The sequence below is a fragment of the Theileria orientalis genome, chromosome 3, assembly GCF_000740895.1.
Source record: "Theileria orientalis strain Shintoku DNA, chromosome 3, complete genome".
In the NCBI taxonomy this organism is placed as follows: domain Eukaryota; phylum Apicomplexa; class Aconoidasida; order Piroplasmida; family Theileriidae; genus Theileria; species Theileria orientalis.
The window spans coordinates 1165449-1180766 of NC_025262.1; the positions used below are offsets into that span (position 1 = coordinate 1165449).

Consider the following 15318-nt stretch of genomic DNA (forward strand, 5'->3'; position numbering starts at 1 on the left):
GTTGTAATATACAATAATAAATCATTTTTGAGTCAATGTATTCGTGTGTTGTGGTGATATAGTAAGATTCTATAGTTATTCTCAATTATATCAAGTTAGTATTTATGGAAGATTCTATTTTTTAAAGTGATTATTTAAATACTTATTTGGTAAACCATTAAATTTTTCTATTCCTCAGTTTTTTATTCATTTTCCACTGGCACACCAACAATAAACAATGTGTTTTCGAATAAATTGATCACTGTGTGTATATATGTGTACATATAGTTTTAAGTTATATTATTTCGCATGAAAATACCCGCGTTAAAACGGCTCAAAAGCGTGAACCAGATAAAGTACACTACCAACTTCAGCATAGCTCCAGTGACCACGGCGAACAGTGAAAATAGAAGTGGAATGTTACAAACACCAGTCAACTCCACAATGTGGCTGAGGTATATGTAGAACTCAATGACGATAAGTATCGTGTGTCTGGGATACCAAATGTTCATCATGAGCACCAGCGCCTTGATGTGGAAGCAAATGAGAAGCGAGAAAACAATATCCGTGTACGATATCATGAACTTGTGTAGCTCCGGGGAGTTGCACTTGCAATTCTCGTGCGACTTGAGCCTAACCTTCCCGGCCCTGCGCAGAAAGGCGTTGAACAATGCGATGTAGAAGCAGTAGGACAAGACCCTGAGGGCCGAGAGCAGTATGACCGCCACTTCACTTATGTCCTTACAGTCCAGGGTCAGGTTCTTGCTGAACGTGCAGAGCGTTGGGTTTTGCAGAAACAGCAGAAACAGTATCTCCACGACCTTGTTGTAGCTCCTCACGCAGTACTCGTCGTTAAGTCCTCGCCTCTTAAATATCTTCAGCCTCGAGTAGTAGAGCATGCTCCGTGCCAAGTCCTCGACGAGATCTGAGACCGACTCCGTGTACTCGTTGCCTAGCGACTCGTCAACTCCCTCAAACTTGAAGTCGAACGGCTGCAGTGTTTTATTGTAGTGGCTTTCGAATTTACCTGCCAGCCTGTTCAGAGTGTTCTTGTTAATGGACTCGAACTCTGGGTAGCAGAAGTCAGAGGGCTGAGTCAGGTAGTTGCAGGTGGTGAGCATCGAGTAGCTGTCGAGGATTGTTGCTGAGAACAGCAGGAGGACCACCTTGATGAGGTAGTTGTTGCTCTTCGAGCCCACTTTATACCCCGATTTGAACGGCCGCGAGGTGTAATTGTGTATCAGGTGCCTGTAAACCTCCACCTTGAACAGGAAGAGGTCTATGATCATGAGTGGGAGTTCCCACTCAACATATTTGTCGGAAATTTTCCCGCAATGTTCGCAGGTCGACAGACAGAAACTTGTTTTATTGTACACATGATAAAGAGTGGGAACCTCAAGCCCACAGTTAACGCAAACTACCATTGGCAGCCTGTGAGTTTAGTACGGGTGCCCGAGTGGCCGACGAGCGCACACATAACAGGAAACTTTAAATATTACTGGTGTTTAACAGTATATTGGAGCGTATAAACTACTTAAAGGACAAACTCATTTAATTAATTTACAAATACTAGGTAATTCATTTAACGAATGAAATTATTGGGGTGTGAGAGTAAGGCTGTTTGTTACTTCAATTTGCTGGCGATTCCGTAGTACTCGACAATCATATCAATATTTTCCGTCATGAAATCTACAATCAAGCTGTCTTCCATGGAGGAAAGCCTCTGGTGTATCTCGTCCACGCCCTCCCCTGAGTCCAGGAAGGAATCCACCCCGTTGAGGGTGAGTTTGCACCTGTGATCGGTTATAGTGTCGTGCATGAAGTTAAATGTTCTTATTTTTTCACTCCTGTCGCCAGTCCTAAATTGAGTGGACTTTACTTCCGATTTGACCTAAGAATCCCTGAGTGTGTGAGTGTGTACCATTTCAAGCTCCGACTCCTGCTTTTCCCGAAGCTTTTTCAAAATCAGCTCCATTGCGATTGATTTGTTGTCTATCTTTGGGGGATTAAGGGGTCGTAAATACCTGGCTGCTGGTGTCCCTAATTGAAACACTGATCCCAGATGGAATGTGGGTAACCCTCACGGCTGTTTCCGACTTGTTTACGCTCTGGCCTCCAGAGCCACTGGATCGCATGGTCTCTACGTGCAAGTCCGAGCTTTTAAGTTTCGTGTTTTCGAGGGCGAAGTGAGGAACTACAGTCACAACGGCTGAGGACGTTTGAATCCTCTTGCAGTTGAAGGGCACCCTCTGAACTCTGTGAACTCCAAATTCATACTTGAAAAAATCAGTTCCTCCTAGAAACGCTATTTATTACACGTTCAAACCTGTTATCTCTGCAGCATTGTCTGTGTGTGTCAGCATCCTAAAGCCCCTATCTTTGCATATATTCGTATACATATTAAAAAGTTCAGAAGCAAAACGTGCGGATTCATCTCCCCCTACGCCAGGTTTAACCTATTTTATTAAATAAATCTAGTAAACTAACCTGCAATATTACCTTATCGCACTCCGAGATTTTGTGAAATTCTCCTGAAAACATGGAGGTTTGTGTTTCAACCAGGCGGGACTTTATCCCTTTAAACTTAGAATCAGATAATTTGAGGATTTGAAGGTATAAGTCGTAGTACAATGATAATAATTCTGACTTGAATAACTTGTACAGACTTTCATCATAATATCCCGAATAAAGAGAAACCACATCCTTCAAGGGCATCAACGTATTATAATGTACATTTTCTAGTGATTTTTCTAATTTTGAAAATTGTTTATGGTACAAATCTTTTTTATTTGTTGTAAAATTCCTAAATGATAAATTAGAGTTAAGATAAAAGAAGTTAGAATCAGAAAAAGAAAAAGATTTTCGAAGAAAATTGTAATTTAAGCATCTTAGTGAATGTAATAAAGTGCTTTTTGGAAACATTAATAAAACAAAATAAGAACAAACTGAAAATGAGTATCAAAGGACTGGATTCGCCTAGATATCTAAAATAATATATTTTACAAATTGTTTGCATAAAAAGAATAACATGTTGCAGATTTAATGATTGAAAATGAAACAAATGTGCATCGATATATGTGAGATTCCATCATATTATGTGTATGGTGTCCCCATGTGGCCGAAAAATGAATAGACACTGATTTACATGTCATATATTAACCATTGATACTTATATAAAATTAAAGTTTGCCGGTGTGTATAGAAAAATATTGTTTACACCTTGTTCAACTTTAAGTTTATGTACATTCCTTTGTTTATGTAATATGTAATGATTAAGGTCCTAAAATGTTTGAATGAAACCAACTCTTATACTGATATTAGTTATAATAAGTGGTAGTCAAGGATTACAAGTTTCACCAAATAGTTGTAATTACAATCTGTATTTTATATCACAATCAAGCTTTAATTACAAGAATCGAAAAAGATCAGTAAGTTGCCACTTATAGAGAGTTATATTAAGTATATCAGATGTGTAAAACCTATGCATAAAAATTATAATTAAATATATAGGAGTTTTCACTGAGTGCTAGTTTTACTGAACGCTTGTACAAAGAGATCCGACGTCGTATAAGGAGGACCAGAGAAACAGTAGAGCAAAAAAGAATTAGGCTCGAGAAGGAGGAAAAGTCGAAACGTGATGGTTTATTGTATCCACCAAAAACCAGTTACGAGTTATATATAGCAATAGATAACCAACCCTTGGAAAGTGTGAGAAACCAGTTTGGACACATACTGAGTAAATTGAAAAAAATAGGAGCGGAAAATATACATATATATAATTTAGGGCTAAAAACACTAGTGAGACCAATAAAAAAAAGATATGAAGCAAATTTCCTATTAGTAAACGTAACAGTGTACCCAAGTTTAATCAATTACATTAGACTTAAGTTGTTGGAAGAGAAAGGAGTGCTACGCATATTGGTGTTGAGAGACGATATAGCAGATAAGCAGAGAAGAATATACAGAGATAGCAACTTGTATGTAAGGCACCCGTACTTTAGTAAGGATAAGTATAAGCCACTAATAAGTCGTCTAAAGGAACCGCCAAATGTATAAATAGTTAAAGGAAAAAGTAAAACCCTAAATTGAGAAGAAAGAAGTTGATAAAAAGTGTAGTTTATAAAGTTGTATGGCCTAAACAGTTGGCAGTTTTGAAAATAAACAGTACATTGTTGGAACTTTGTTGGTTAAACTAAAGCGTTTTCCGTTAAACCAAAATAAAATTGGTACGAAGATAAATCCTCTAAAAACTTACACACGTACACGTTTTCAGCTTAGTAAAAATATATTTTAACTGAAATTAAAATGACGAACATTAAGTCGTTGGGTGACTACATCGACGAAGACGACGCGAGTCCGTTCAGCTACGCAGGAGGCCACAACAGCGCAATAGGAATAGACGGAGGAGGGCACGTGGTAAACCTGTACGCAGACGGGTTCGTGGTAAACAATGGGCCCTTCAGACCCCTGAGTGACCCTGAAAACGCCCGATTCATCCAGGATGTTAAGAACGGGATTGCGCCGCCTGAGCTCCAAGACGGAGGCCACGAAGTGAGCGTGCAGCTGGTGGACAAGCAGCACACGTACTTCAACCCCGAAAACGACAAGTCGAAGACCAACAACACGATGAAGCACACGATTTCGAAGACGAACTCTGAATGGTGTCTGGGAGACAACAATACGACCCTCAGGATTAAGCTGCACAACGGCGACCTGATTAACCTAAAAATATCCCAGGAGGCTACGATTGGGGATCTGCGGCAGTTTATAGCGAGAAACAGTCCCGAGGGAGCCGCTGGAGGCCTGCTTTACGGGTATCCGCCCAGGGTCATCGGATTTATGGACTCAACAACACTCAAGGAGGCAGACATTCTCAACTGCAACGTAATCCAAAACAAAACTTAACAAATTATGAGACATACGCTTTACAATAGACCCATTGTTACACAGTACCGTAGTCCACGTGTTGTACTTAGCATTTTAGTCCGCGTGTTGTAAACAGCATAGGAGTATGTTATACAGAGCATGAAAGTCCATGTTACACATATATATATGTAGTATATAGTAAATATAGTATTACATAATTAGTATATTAGAATACACAAAGTTAGACTGATTTAAAGCAATAGAGTATGTGGTTAATTAAAAAAGGTCAACCACAGTGAACCTGCTGCCCTTAAAAACAGAGTAACTTGCAGGTGTATAGTTGCGATCGGACATAAAATTAAAAATTAAGTCATCCAGCTTATCCTCAGGGGGACCGGGAACTTTTGGGCCAGTAATGTTCCTGGAAACCTATGAAGGGGATGAAAAGTAAGTAACGGCTTACAGAACTCTTGGTGGTAGACAATAAGGCAAAAACTCCGAGGTCTTGAGGTAAATAATAGGCAGCGGCGGCCAAGCCACAGCGAACGAATAAGGAATCCGTAGTCACATGAACCATAAGCACAAAAATAAAAAATATAAAATGATTTTGAGCTAATAATGGGGGTTAACAATTATAAATAAGAGCTAGCCAAAAAGTTAAAAGTATATGAACATGGTTGTAATATAGAAGGCAGATGAAAATCAAATATCTAATCAAGAAAAGTAATAAAAAGTAAAAAAATCGATTAAATCATGAAGATTGTTATACACACTAATCTATTAGAATTTACACATACACGAATACTTAGATTTTGAAAATTTGTACACTAATAGGTAGATATTTTTGTGAATCATGAATGCCTTAGTTTTAGTTAAACGAGAATATCAAATTCACGTTGAGTTGTATAATAATTTGAGTTCAAAAATAAAAATAAATCAAACGTGTACATAGTTAATATTAAGTGTCCACATAATAGGTAGCGGTTACACGTATATGGCACCTCCTAACATAATAGTTAGATTTAGTGTATATTAAAAATAAAATTTGTAATTTTACGCGAAAATGAAATGTAACACAAATAAAAAAATTTTAGGTCGGTTATTGACCTTGATGGTTATCAGCCGTCTTTTTTCAGGGGTATCGTGGGTGACCACGGTAAGCGCAATGGACAGCGATGGAAAAGACGGAGATGGTAATAAAAAAAAATTAATATAGACAAATGTAGGAGAAAAGGGGATCAAGCCTTCAGGTGATAAAAAGAGCAATTTGAGGTCTTTTCCAACACTGATGAGTCTAAACGAGACAGAAAGGCTATATCAAGGTAACTAAAGCAAAAATAACAACATAATATCGTAGAGAACCCCGAAAACTCGCTAGAGCAGGAGCAAGAGTGTGCAGAGACCGCATCACAGGAGGATCCAAAAGTAGAGCGGGAGGAGGCAGGAGAGGAGGCAGTTGGGGCCGAAAATAAATACAAGGGTGAGGAACAGCCAGTGGAAAACGTAGAAGAGGAAGAAGCACTGTATGAATCTGAGCAATTAAGGAGGAGCCTGGAGGGACAATCGGGAGGATCAAAGTCCGATAATCAAAAGAAGGATGATGAGAATGATAAGAGGGAGTCTCCAGTTCTGAAGAGCACAAATCAAGAAACAGATGAAGCAAGTGAAGATACTAGTGGGCTAGATGGAGAAAATAAAGGATCACAAGATACAAACGAAGGAAAAGAGCAAGTATCAGAAAAAGAAAAAAATCAGGCCACAGAACCAGAAAAGGAAAGTGATAAGTCTACCAAACAAGAAAATAAACAAGAAGGAGGTAGCGAAAGCTCATTAAAACAAGAAGAAGTTAACTCTACGGAAAAGGATAAAAATGGTAAGTTGGAAGAGAAGTAACTCAATGAACGAAAACAGGGACAGAAAAAGGGAGGATCGGCAGTGTCAGTGGCGAGGAACAACAACACGACGACCACGAGCACGAGGTCGCAGGTGGCCTCGGTGAACGGAAACAACATGTCCTCGAAGACGAGCAACAAGCAAGTGTCAGTGACGACGCACAACAACGGGACCACGACGAAGAGCAGAGAGGTCACGATATCGAAGAACAGAGAAGTGACCTCGAACAGCAACGCGACGACCATAAGGAACAACAGGGAGATCACGATAACGGAAAACAGGGAAACGACGATAAGGAAATAGAGGACCATGGAAGAGTGGGCGTCATTGAGAAGTTCAAGAAGGCAGTGAGGAGAGTGAGTATGGTTGAGTCATTGAGAGTTCCATCATTCGTGGTGCCAGGCGATGTAGCAGAGAACGTAGAAGTTAAAACGGATGAAGAGCACGTTGGCGTGACCTCAGAGGACAAAGTGTTAGTAGATATTCCAGTAAAAGGTGAAGTGTTAGTAGAAGTTCCAGTGAAAGGTGAAGTGCCAGTAGATGTACTAGTAGACGTGCCAGTAGAAGATAAAAACATAGAAGAATGTGAAGTGAGAGATGACAGAGTGGCATGTGAACTAGATGAAATCTCACAAGCACAAGCAAGGTATAAGGAGTATGAACAGGTGTGCGCAGAATTCTACATGGAAAAGGCAAACTCATCAATTTTAAAAGGAGAAGGCGAAGATGAACAGCAGGGACAGGGCGCTGGACAAGGACAAGTACAGGGCACTGAAGAAGATGATGAAAAGGTGAAGTTGATATGCTGCACACCGAAAGAAGGATGCCGTGACAGTGAAATACTGATACCAATAGTAAGTCATGAATTGGAACTGGTGATGAAAGGGGACGATAGAGTGGAACTGGTGATGACGAGTAAAGAAGAAGAAGAAAAAGAAGAACAAGAAGAAGAAGTGGTCAAGGACAACGCTAGGTTGGAACTAGTAAAGGGCAGTGAAGACGAAGAACCAGTGATGCCAGGTGGTGATGGAGATAAACTAGTTATGCCAGATGATGCTGGAGAAAAATTAGTCACAACAGATGGTGATGGAGAAGTAGCAAAGGACAGCGCAGATGATGAAAAACTAGTCACGGCAGATGATGATGAAGTGTTCCTGGCGAGTACTGACTGCGAAGACGTAGTGAAGCACAATGAACACGACTACACAGGAGTGGTAACACGTCAGCCTGAGAGATTGCCAACGCCATCAGAAGTATTGGAACAACTGGACGCAATGCTGCAAGAACACGATAAACAAGAGCAAGAGGAAGACCTGGAAGAAGATGAACATTGGAAACTACATGAACAGAGAGAGTTGGAATGTGCATTGGAGACAGCAGTGAAGTTAATGGGATGTGGAATGGTGAGAGATGGACCAGTAAAAACAACGAGGAGGACAGTGAGTGGAGCGAGTAAAGTAGGTGGTTCTAGGAAAGTAAGTGAAGTAACTGAAACACATGGAGTAACTGAAGTAACTGAAACACATGGAGTAACTGAAGTAACTGAAACACATGGAGTAACTGAAGTAACTGAAACACATGGAGTAACTGAAGTAAGTACACTAGGTAAAGCAGGTGGAGTAAGTGAACCATGTGAAACAAGTGGAATAAGTGAAACAACTGGTCAAGCAAGTGAAACAACCGGACCTAGAGGAGTAAGTGGAACAAGTGAAGTAAGTGAACCACATGGAATAACTGAACCACTTGGAGAAAACCAGGGCAAAAATAATGAAGAGCAACATGGTAAGAGTAATGAAGAAGGTAGTGGTAGTGGTAAGCAAGATCAACAAGAAGGAGTAGGAAGTAGTAGTAGAAAAAACAGCCACGGAGAAGATAAAAAAAAGGTACACAAAACAAATAGAAACAACATTGTAGAAGGACCAGAAGAAATGATTGAAGCTGTTTTAGGAGACAATGTAAAAATCATACGCTCAACAGCTATGTTGCTCAATGTGTGGCCAGTGGACTACGGAAACAGTAAACAAGTAGCAAGAGTTATGAATATGGAACTGGTGGATGAAGAAAACCTGTTAGGATGTTACTATAAAATCAAAGTAAGAGGAGAAGAACAGGGGCTAATACCAATGTTGATAGAAAGAAGTACAGGAGATGAAATCATGAGAATAATAAAAAGAAAAAAAATGGAAAGAGAGGAAATGAAGAGAAAATGCCCAGAAATTAAAATACCAGAAAAAATAAGAAAAAGAGCAATAGTAATGGAACAGGGAAAAGTAGTTTACAGAGCACCAGAAACAAACACAGAGAGATTGAGTAGGCAGCCTAGGTGTGAGTGGCCAGTTACTGGCCCAGATGGAAAGAATAAGCACTCGAGATACCATTCACCAGTTACCAGTTCAAAAGAGACAAGCGACTACTACAGGTGTCACTTAGAAGCTAATGGCCCAGATGGAACAAGAGAATACCCTAGGCGTCACTCACCAGTTACTAGTTCAGAGGCAAAGAAAAAACAAACGGGGTACATATCAACAGGAGGATTTAAGCATAACCCTAGGGATCACTCACCAGTTACCAGTTCACAGGAGGCAAGCGACTACTACAGGAACCCAGTAGTAAGAAGCACAGCATCCTATCAGTCACCAAGAGGATTTAAGCATTCTGAAGTCACTAGCTCACAGCCAGTAACTGGGAAAACAAAATACCTCACGCCATTCACCTCCTCAGAGGGAATAAACGACTACTACAGGTACCAGTCACAAAGACAGTCCCCCAAATCACAACATAGTGATACACACTCTAGAAATCCTCAAGGAGTCTACCCAGCACTGTATAAATATCTCCAATCAGCAAATTATTCAAAGCAGCCACAAGAAGTATTCGATGATAAGTCAGGGAAAATAAGAGGTGATGGGCAACTGAAACAAACAGGTGTATCAGACCAATTACAAAGTAACACGGCATTTAAGAAGGCGATGATTTCCTCCAACAAGTCCTCAAATCAGTATCAGCAACACGCAAAAACACAAGTCGTATACCCAGAAACAAATGTATTCAGTTATCAACTACCATCTACGTCGACATCATATGGTAAATTATCTACTGCTACTTCTACTGCTACAAGAAGAACGGAAGCATATGATGACAAACTACCAACTGCAATAGGTGGTGACAACCAAACTACAACTGCAAGAACAGTAGATGGTGATGACCAAATGACAACTACAGTGGATAAAGTTAAGTCAAGGAAGGGGGCGACAAGAAGAGTAGATGACGTGGCTATAACAATAGAAGATGACGAGGACATAGATACTGCGATGGCAGTATATGGTGATGACAACGTAGCTACTGCGATGGCAGTAGCTGATGGATACCAACCACCTACAGCAAATGGTGACAACCAAACTACAACTGCAAGAACAGTAGATGATGAACAAGGTACGAGTACAATAGGTGAACAAGGTATGAGTACAATAGGTGATGACCAAGATATGAGTACAATAGGTGAACAGGCTATAGTAAGGCCTAAGACGCCATTAGGCTATAGAGGAAGAAGAATATCATCAACAGAATCGTCGGAAACGTACTCGTCACCAAGTACATTGACAACATCAAGAGAAAGCTGGTCACCAAAATCGCCAATCGATGAGTTGATAAGAGTACAAATTGGAAAGGAAGAAGGAGGAGCAGTAGGAGGAAGTCAAGAAGAAGGAAATGAAGTAAAGGTAGATAAAGTAACAGCAAGATTGATAGAAGGACCAGTGTTGTATAGAATACAAGGACCATTGGGAGGATTGAGTGTGTTAGAAGAGGAGGAAGGAGCACCGAAAACGCCAAATAACTATGTCTATTTCCATGGAGGATTTGGAAAAAAAGAGCCTAAAGCACCGCCAAAAAGACCAAAGTCGAGACTAGGGTACCACAGAGAAGGAAAAATGAAAATATCGATAAAAGCAACGTCAAAAGTAAGAAGAAGGTTGAATTTTGACGATGATAATGAAGATGGTAAGGTCTGTGGTAAGGAAAGTCACGATGGTAAGGTCTGTGGTAAGGAAAGTCACGAGGACATGGTTGATGTTAACCAAAATGACGATGGTAAGGTAGATGTTAACCAAAATGACGATGTTGATATTAAGGACGAAGAATACAGACTCTTGGAAATGGAAGAGGCTTTAAAGGAAATAACAACATCAGATTCTGAAACGTCAACCATGGTTATGTCAACATCGAGCAGTGGAGCAAGAATAGTGATTGGAGATTCCAGTGATGAGGACACGGAGTGCCTGAGATCAATGGACGAAGAAATGACAAACTTAGGGTTGGGAGAAGATGAAGTGGATTAATACAGTCAAAATAGTAACAAATGTAAAATCGATACTGGTATTATTATATTAATGTATACGTTTAAATGTACATACCATTAGTGTTGGAATAGATAAGTGCGTATAAATAGATAAAAGTGTATAACCACTACTGTAAGTATGCAAAAGTAAATAGATGAGTATAACCAGTACCGTAAACATGTATAAGTAAATAGATGAGTATAACCAGTACGGTAAACATGAGGACATTAGCACTAGTGAACACTTGTAAACAGTAATAATGCAATAAATATGTACATACTACTGATGTTGGAATAGATAAGTGCGTATAAATAGATAAAAGTGTATAACCACTACTGTAAGTATGCAAAAGTAAATAGATGAGTATAACCAGTACCGTAAACATGTATAAGTAAATAGATGAGTATAACCAGTACGGTAAACATGAGGACATTAGCACTAGTGAACACTTGTAAACAGTAATAATGCAATAAATATGTACATACTACTGATGTTGGAATAGATAAGTGCGTATAAATAGATAAAAGTGTATAACCACTACTGTAAGTATGCAAAAGTAAATAGATGAGTATAACCAGTACCGTAAACATGTATAAGTAAATAGATGAGTATAACCAGTACGGTAAACATGAGGACATTAGCACTAGTGAACACTTGTAAACAGTAATAATGCAATAAATATGTACATACTACTGATGTTGGTATAGATAAGGGTGTAAAGGTAGCATGAGTAAATTAGTCACGGACTCAGAATGTCGGAGTTCTGAAGCATCAGCTTAATGTCAAGAGCAGAAGGACGGTTGTCAGGAACAGGGTCGAGACACTGAAGAATCAAAGCACCCATCTTAGTCTTGGCAAGCTGGTTGGGAATGTTGGGAACGAGGCCGCGAAGAGCAGCGGAAACCATCTTCTCGCAGACGACAGTGGGAGGGTCACTCATGCTGACGACGTGGTGAAAAGGACCGCTGTAGCCAAACATCTCCTGGACGACGCAGCCGAAGGACCAAATGTCCCACTTCTCAGTGAGAGGGTAGCTCTCCTCAGGCATGGCGAGGGGCGCGCGCGAAAAGGAGGACTGGGAAGAGTCCGCGCCCCTGGAGGCGAGAAACTCGGACCTGATCGAAGGGTGGAGCAGAAGCTCGGGAGGCGCGTAGAGCCACGTGGCGCCGGAGACGGAGCTGATGAGGCCACTGCTGGTCTCAAAGGCGTCCCCGAAGTCGCAGAGCTTTATGTTCCACTCGGAGTCGACGATGATGTTCTCAGGCTTAATGTCGCGGTGAACGACGATGCCCTTGCCGGGGCAGGGAGTGTGCAGGTAAACGAGGGCGTCGGCGAGCTGGTGGCACATCTTCAAGGCGGCACTCGGAGGAATGAGGCGAGGAGTCCGCGAGGGGAGCTTCGAGGTGGTAGCACCGCCCCTGGGAGTGGTGGTGCTGGCCAGAGCAGCACCAGCAGCAGTAGTGGCAACACCAGCTCTAGCAGTAGTGCCAGCAGTAACACCAGCAGTAGTGCCAGAAGTGGAACCGGCCAGAGCGGCGGCGGCAGACGCGCCAGAAGCAGACTTGAAATTGACAACGCCAGCACGCACAGGCTTCACGCCGTGGCTCCCGGGGGCGGCGCCAGCCTTGAGGCCGAGGCTGGCGCCAGAAAGGCCGCCGGGAAGCCCAGCGTAGAGCTGGTAGGCAGCAGGGCGGGCCTTGTTGCTGGCAAAGGGCTGGTGAAGGCCAGAGCCAGCAGCGTTGGCGCCACCGATGGCCTTGCCGCCGACGCCGCCAGCGTAGGCCTGCTGAACGCCCTTTGCACCCTCCTGGGCCTTTCTGCTCGGGGCGACTCCACCGCCGAGAAGCTGGCTCGAGTTCTTGGAGCTGGCGTTGCCGCTGCCGACGCCTGGGGCGCAGAGAAGGTGCGCGTTGGCGTTTGCGCTAACGTTGTGGCCGCCGGGGCCGGGGAAAGCCTGCTGGGAGGCCGAGGCGCCGCTTAACATCTGGTGGATCTGACTCCCGAAGCTGTAGGCGCTCCCGTACTTGACGGTGTGCAGGTCGACGCCGTTCACGAGCTCAGTGCAGAGCCAGATGTCGAAGACGCCGAGGATGATGCCGCCGTGGATGCCGACGATGTTCCGGTGGGAGCAGCGCGAGAGGATGTCCCACTCGTTGATGAACCGCTTCATGACGCCGACGGGGTCGTAGTTGAGCATTGCGGCGTTGGGCACCTTGACTGCGCTGTTGCCCAGGCCCTCGACGAAGCCCAGGTACACGGTCCCGAAGCTGCCCTCCTGAATGGTGTCCCAGCTGCCGCGGCAGCGGATAAGAAGTCGGTTCGGGTGCAGGTTGAACGTGCTGTTGCTGAGCCTGAGCATGGTCATCTTGAGTTCCCCGTAGTTGTTGCGGTCCAGCCCCTTGATGGCCTCGAGGTGCCAGGACTTCTGGACGTTTCCAGTGAGAGATTCAATCACCTGAAAGCATTTGAATTTAGTTTGATAATTGTTTGGCGCTAGTTAACCAACGAACGTAAATGCGTACGAGCTAACTAGCTAACACAATGTGTACTGACTAACAAATGAACGTAAATGCGTGACTAGCTAGTTATTCGACCAATGAACGTAAATGCGTATAGATAGCTAACTGACATAAGTAAATGCTTATAGATATCTAATACAAGTAGGCAAGTACCTGGAGGCCGTTGTAGGCGTTTAAACTTGACGACTTGGAAGTTGAAAACGGCTTGAACCAGAAGTGGACGTTCCGAACTCGAGCTGCAGGATTCCTGAGGTACGGGGAGCCCATGGGCTGCGCGAGAGCCCCGTTGTGGACCTTGCGGTCATCGCGCGAGGGCTTCTGAGCCTGCTTCTGGGAGCCGAGATTGGAGTCGTTGACGAAAGAGAGCAAATCCCGGGCCTTCTCCTCGAAAACAGGCTGGTGAGAGTGCCTCTGGGCCTTCTGAGGGTCCTTCGCGGGGCGGGCAGCCCCCTTGAGGGAAGTCAGTCTCGTGTGTTTCCCCCCGTGGTCTGAATCCCTGGGCAGATACTGTATGTGCTTGAAAGACTGCTGTGTGTGCTTGTGTGAGTTTTGGTACTCATGAGAACTGTGCTTGTGGTCGCGCGGGGATGTCAATTTTACATCCTTCAAGGTCCTGTGGGTGTATTTCGGACTGCTGTGAACGGCGCGAGAAACTAAGTGTGACTGAGTGAGCGACTTGTCAACATGAGTGGACGGGGAGTGCATGGGCTGTTCCGAGGGGCTGGCAGCCTTAAAACTCTTGTGGAACGGCCTGGAGCCCTCCATCTGCGCAGCGCGAGAGTCCTGAAACATGCCGTGCTCGGGGGCGTTTTTGTAGCGGTCGCAGGACTTGAAGCTGTCGCGGGACTCGTTGCTACGCGAACTCAGCGGCTGCTTCCCGCTGTTAAAATGGTTTTTGACCAGCGTGAACTTCTGCTTCTCTGAGGCCAGCCGGTCCTTAGGTGTGATAAAGCCCTCCTTGCAGAGACTCAGGCGACTTGAGTCAGCTGACTGCATATCAGACCTCTGCGAATACTCCGACTCCTGGGAAGGGTAGCGCTTTAGGGGCAGGGGCTCGTTGGTCCCTTTCACGTATAAATTTTTCTGAGGCTGCTGGGCGGCTCTGTCTGACTTGAGCGGCGACCCTCCGAGCTTTGTGCCGGACAGGCTCAACCTTTTAAGCAGGCTCAGGTTTAGGCTAAACTGCGAGTTGACGATCTCCTGCTTGGGGTCCAGGTACTTGCACTCCCCGAGTTTAAACTCGTTGCCTGGGACTGAGTTTGTGGAATCCAGACACACGCTCTTTTCGCTGTTGACGGCCGAGTCTTCCACGTTCCTCTTCAAAAAGTCGTCCTCTCCCGACTGAGTCGAGATAGACTCCATGAACTGGAACTCATTTCGCCTCAGCATCTGCGCTTTCTGGCCTGCGCGGAGCTCGGAAGACTCGAGGGGTGTATGCTTCAGATCCCCGGGAGTCGAGATGCATACTTTTCGCTCCATTTGTAAATTTGAGGACTCCTTTGAGTAATCATTCATGTTTACATGTCACAAAACTGAATTTGGGTGATTTTTAGTGCAGTTGCGAAATAAAATTCATTTTATACCTTTGGTGCGAAAAAAGTTAATTTACACTTAGATTTTATTTTACATAAAAAGTAACCGCGACATTAATGATACAGTGTGAAGCATGAACGGTAATCTAAGTAAATAATAAACTGAAAGCGTTACTTTTCTATTCTACAGTT

General features: G+C 43.3%; 7 protein-coding genes across 7 annotated transcripts; 3 read left to right on the forward strand and 4 right to left on the reverse strand.

Moving 5' to 3' along the window:
• Positions 1 to 269: 269 nt before the first annotated feature.
• TOT_030000544 (uncharacterized protein) lies at positions 270 to 1403 on the reverse strand (the record flags this gene model as incomplete). The annotated part of the gene is made up of 1 exon (XM_009693287.1): positions 270 to 1403. One exon carries the CDS (start codon positions 1401 to 1403, stop codon positions 270 to 272), a length of 1134 nt encoding a protein of 377 aa, XP_009691582.1.
• Positions 1404 to 1603: 200 nt separating this feature from the next.
• Positions 1604 to 2901, reverse strand: TOT_030000545 (uncharacterized protein; the record flags this gene model as incomplete). Its single annotated transcript, XM_009693288.1, has 5 exons — positions 1604 to 1870; positions 1901 to 1975; positions 2004 to 2275; positions 2306 to 2435; positions 2467 to 2901. The coding sequence occupies 5 exons, from the start codon at positions 2899 to 2901 to the stop codon at positions 1604 to 1606; spliced, it is 1179 nt and encodes a 392-aa protein (XP_009691583.1).
• A 371-nt stretch (positions 2902 to 3272) lies between these two features.
• TOT_030000546 (uncharacterized protein) lies at positions 3273 to 4035 on the forward strand (the record flags this gene model as incomplete). The annotated part of the gene is made up of 2 exons (XM_009693289.1): positions 3273 to 3407; positions 3490 to 4035. 2 exons carry the CDS (start codon positions 3273 to 3275, stop codon positions 4033 to 4035), a joined length of 681 nt encoding a protein of 226 aa, XP_009691584.1.
• A 249-nt stretch (positions 4036 to 4284) lies between these two features.
• On the forward strand, positions 4285 to 4884 carry TOT_030000547 (uncharacterized protein; the record flags this gene model as incomplete). Its single annotated transcript, XM_009693290.1, has 1 exon — positions 4285 to 4884. The coding sequence occupies one exon, from the start codon at positions 4285 to 4287 to the stop codon at positions 4882 to 4884; it is 600 nt and encodes a 199-aa protein (XP_009691585.1).
• A 237-nt stretch (positions 4885 to 5121) lies between these two features.
• Positions 5122 to 5422, reverse strand: TOT_030000548 (conserved hypothetical protein; the record flags this gene model as incomplete). Its single annotated transcript, XM_009693291.1, has 2 exons — positions 5122 to 5274; positions 5309 to 5422. The coding sequence occupies 2 exons, from the start codon at positions 5420 to 5422 to the stop codon at positions 5122 to 5124; spliced, it is 267 nt and encodes an 88-aa protein (XP_009691586.1).
• Positions 5423 to 5908: 486 nt separating this feature from the next.
• On the forward strand, positions 5909 to 11075 carry TOT_030000549 (conserved hypothetical protein; the record flags this gene model as incomplete). The annotated part of the gene is made up of 7 exons (XM_009693292.1): positions 5909 to 6038; positions 6072 to 6167; positions 6203 to 6718; positions 6757 to 7643; positions 7701 to 8877; positions 8968 to 10391; positions 10458 to 11075. 7 exons carry the CDS (start codon positions 5909 to 5911, stop codon positions 11073 to 11075), a joined length of 4848 nt encoding a protein of 1615 aa, XP_009691587.1.
• Positions 11076 to 11814: 739 nt separating this feature from the next.
• On the reverse strand, positions 11815 to 15109 carry TOT_030000550 (uncharacterized protein; the record flags this gene model as incomplete). Its single annotated transcript, XM_009693293.1, has 3 exons — positions 11815 to 12109; positions 12191 to 13530; positions 13748 to 15109. The coding sequence occupies 3 exons, from the start codon at positions 15107 to 15109 to the stop codon at positions 11815 to 11817; spliced, it is 2997 nt and encodes a 998-aa protein (XP_009691588.1).
• Positions 15110 to 15318: the final 209 nt, after the last annotated feature.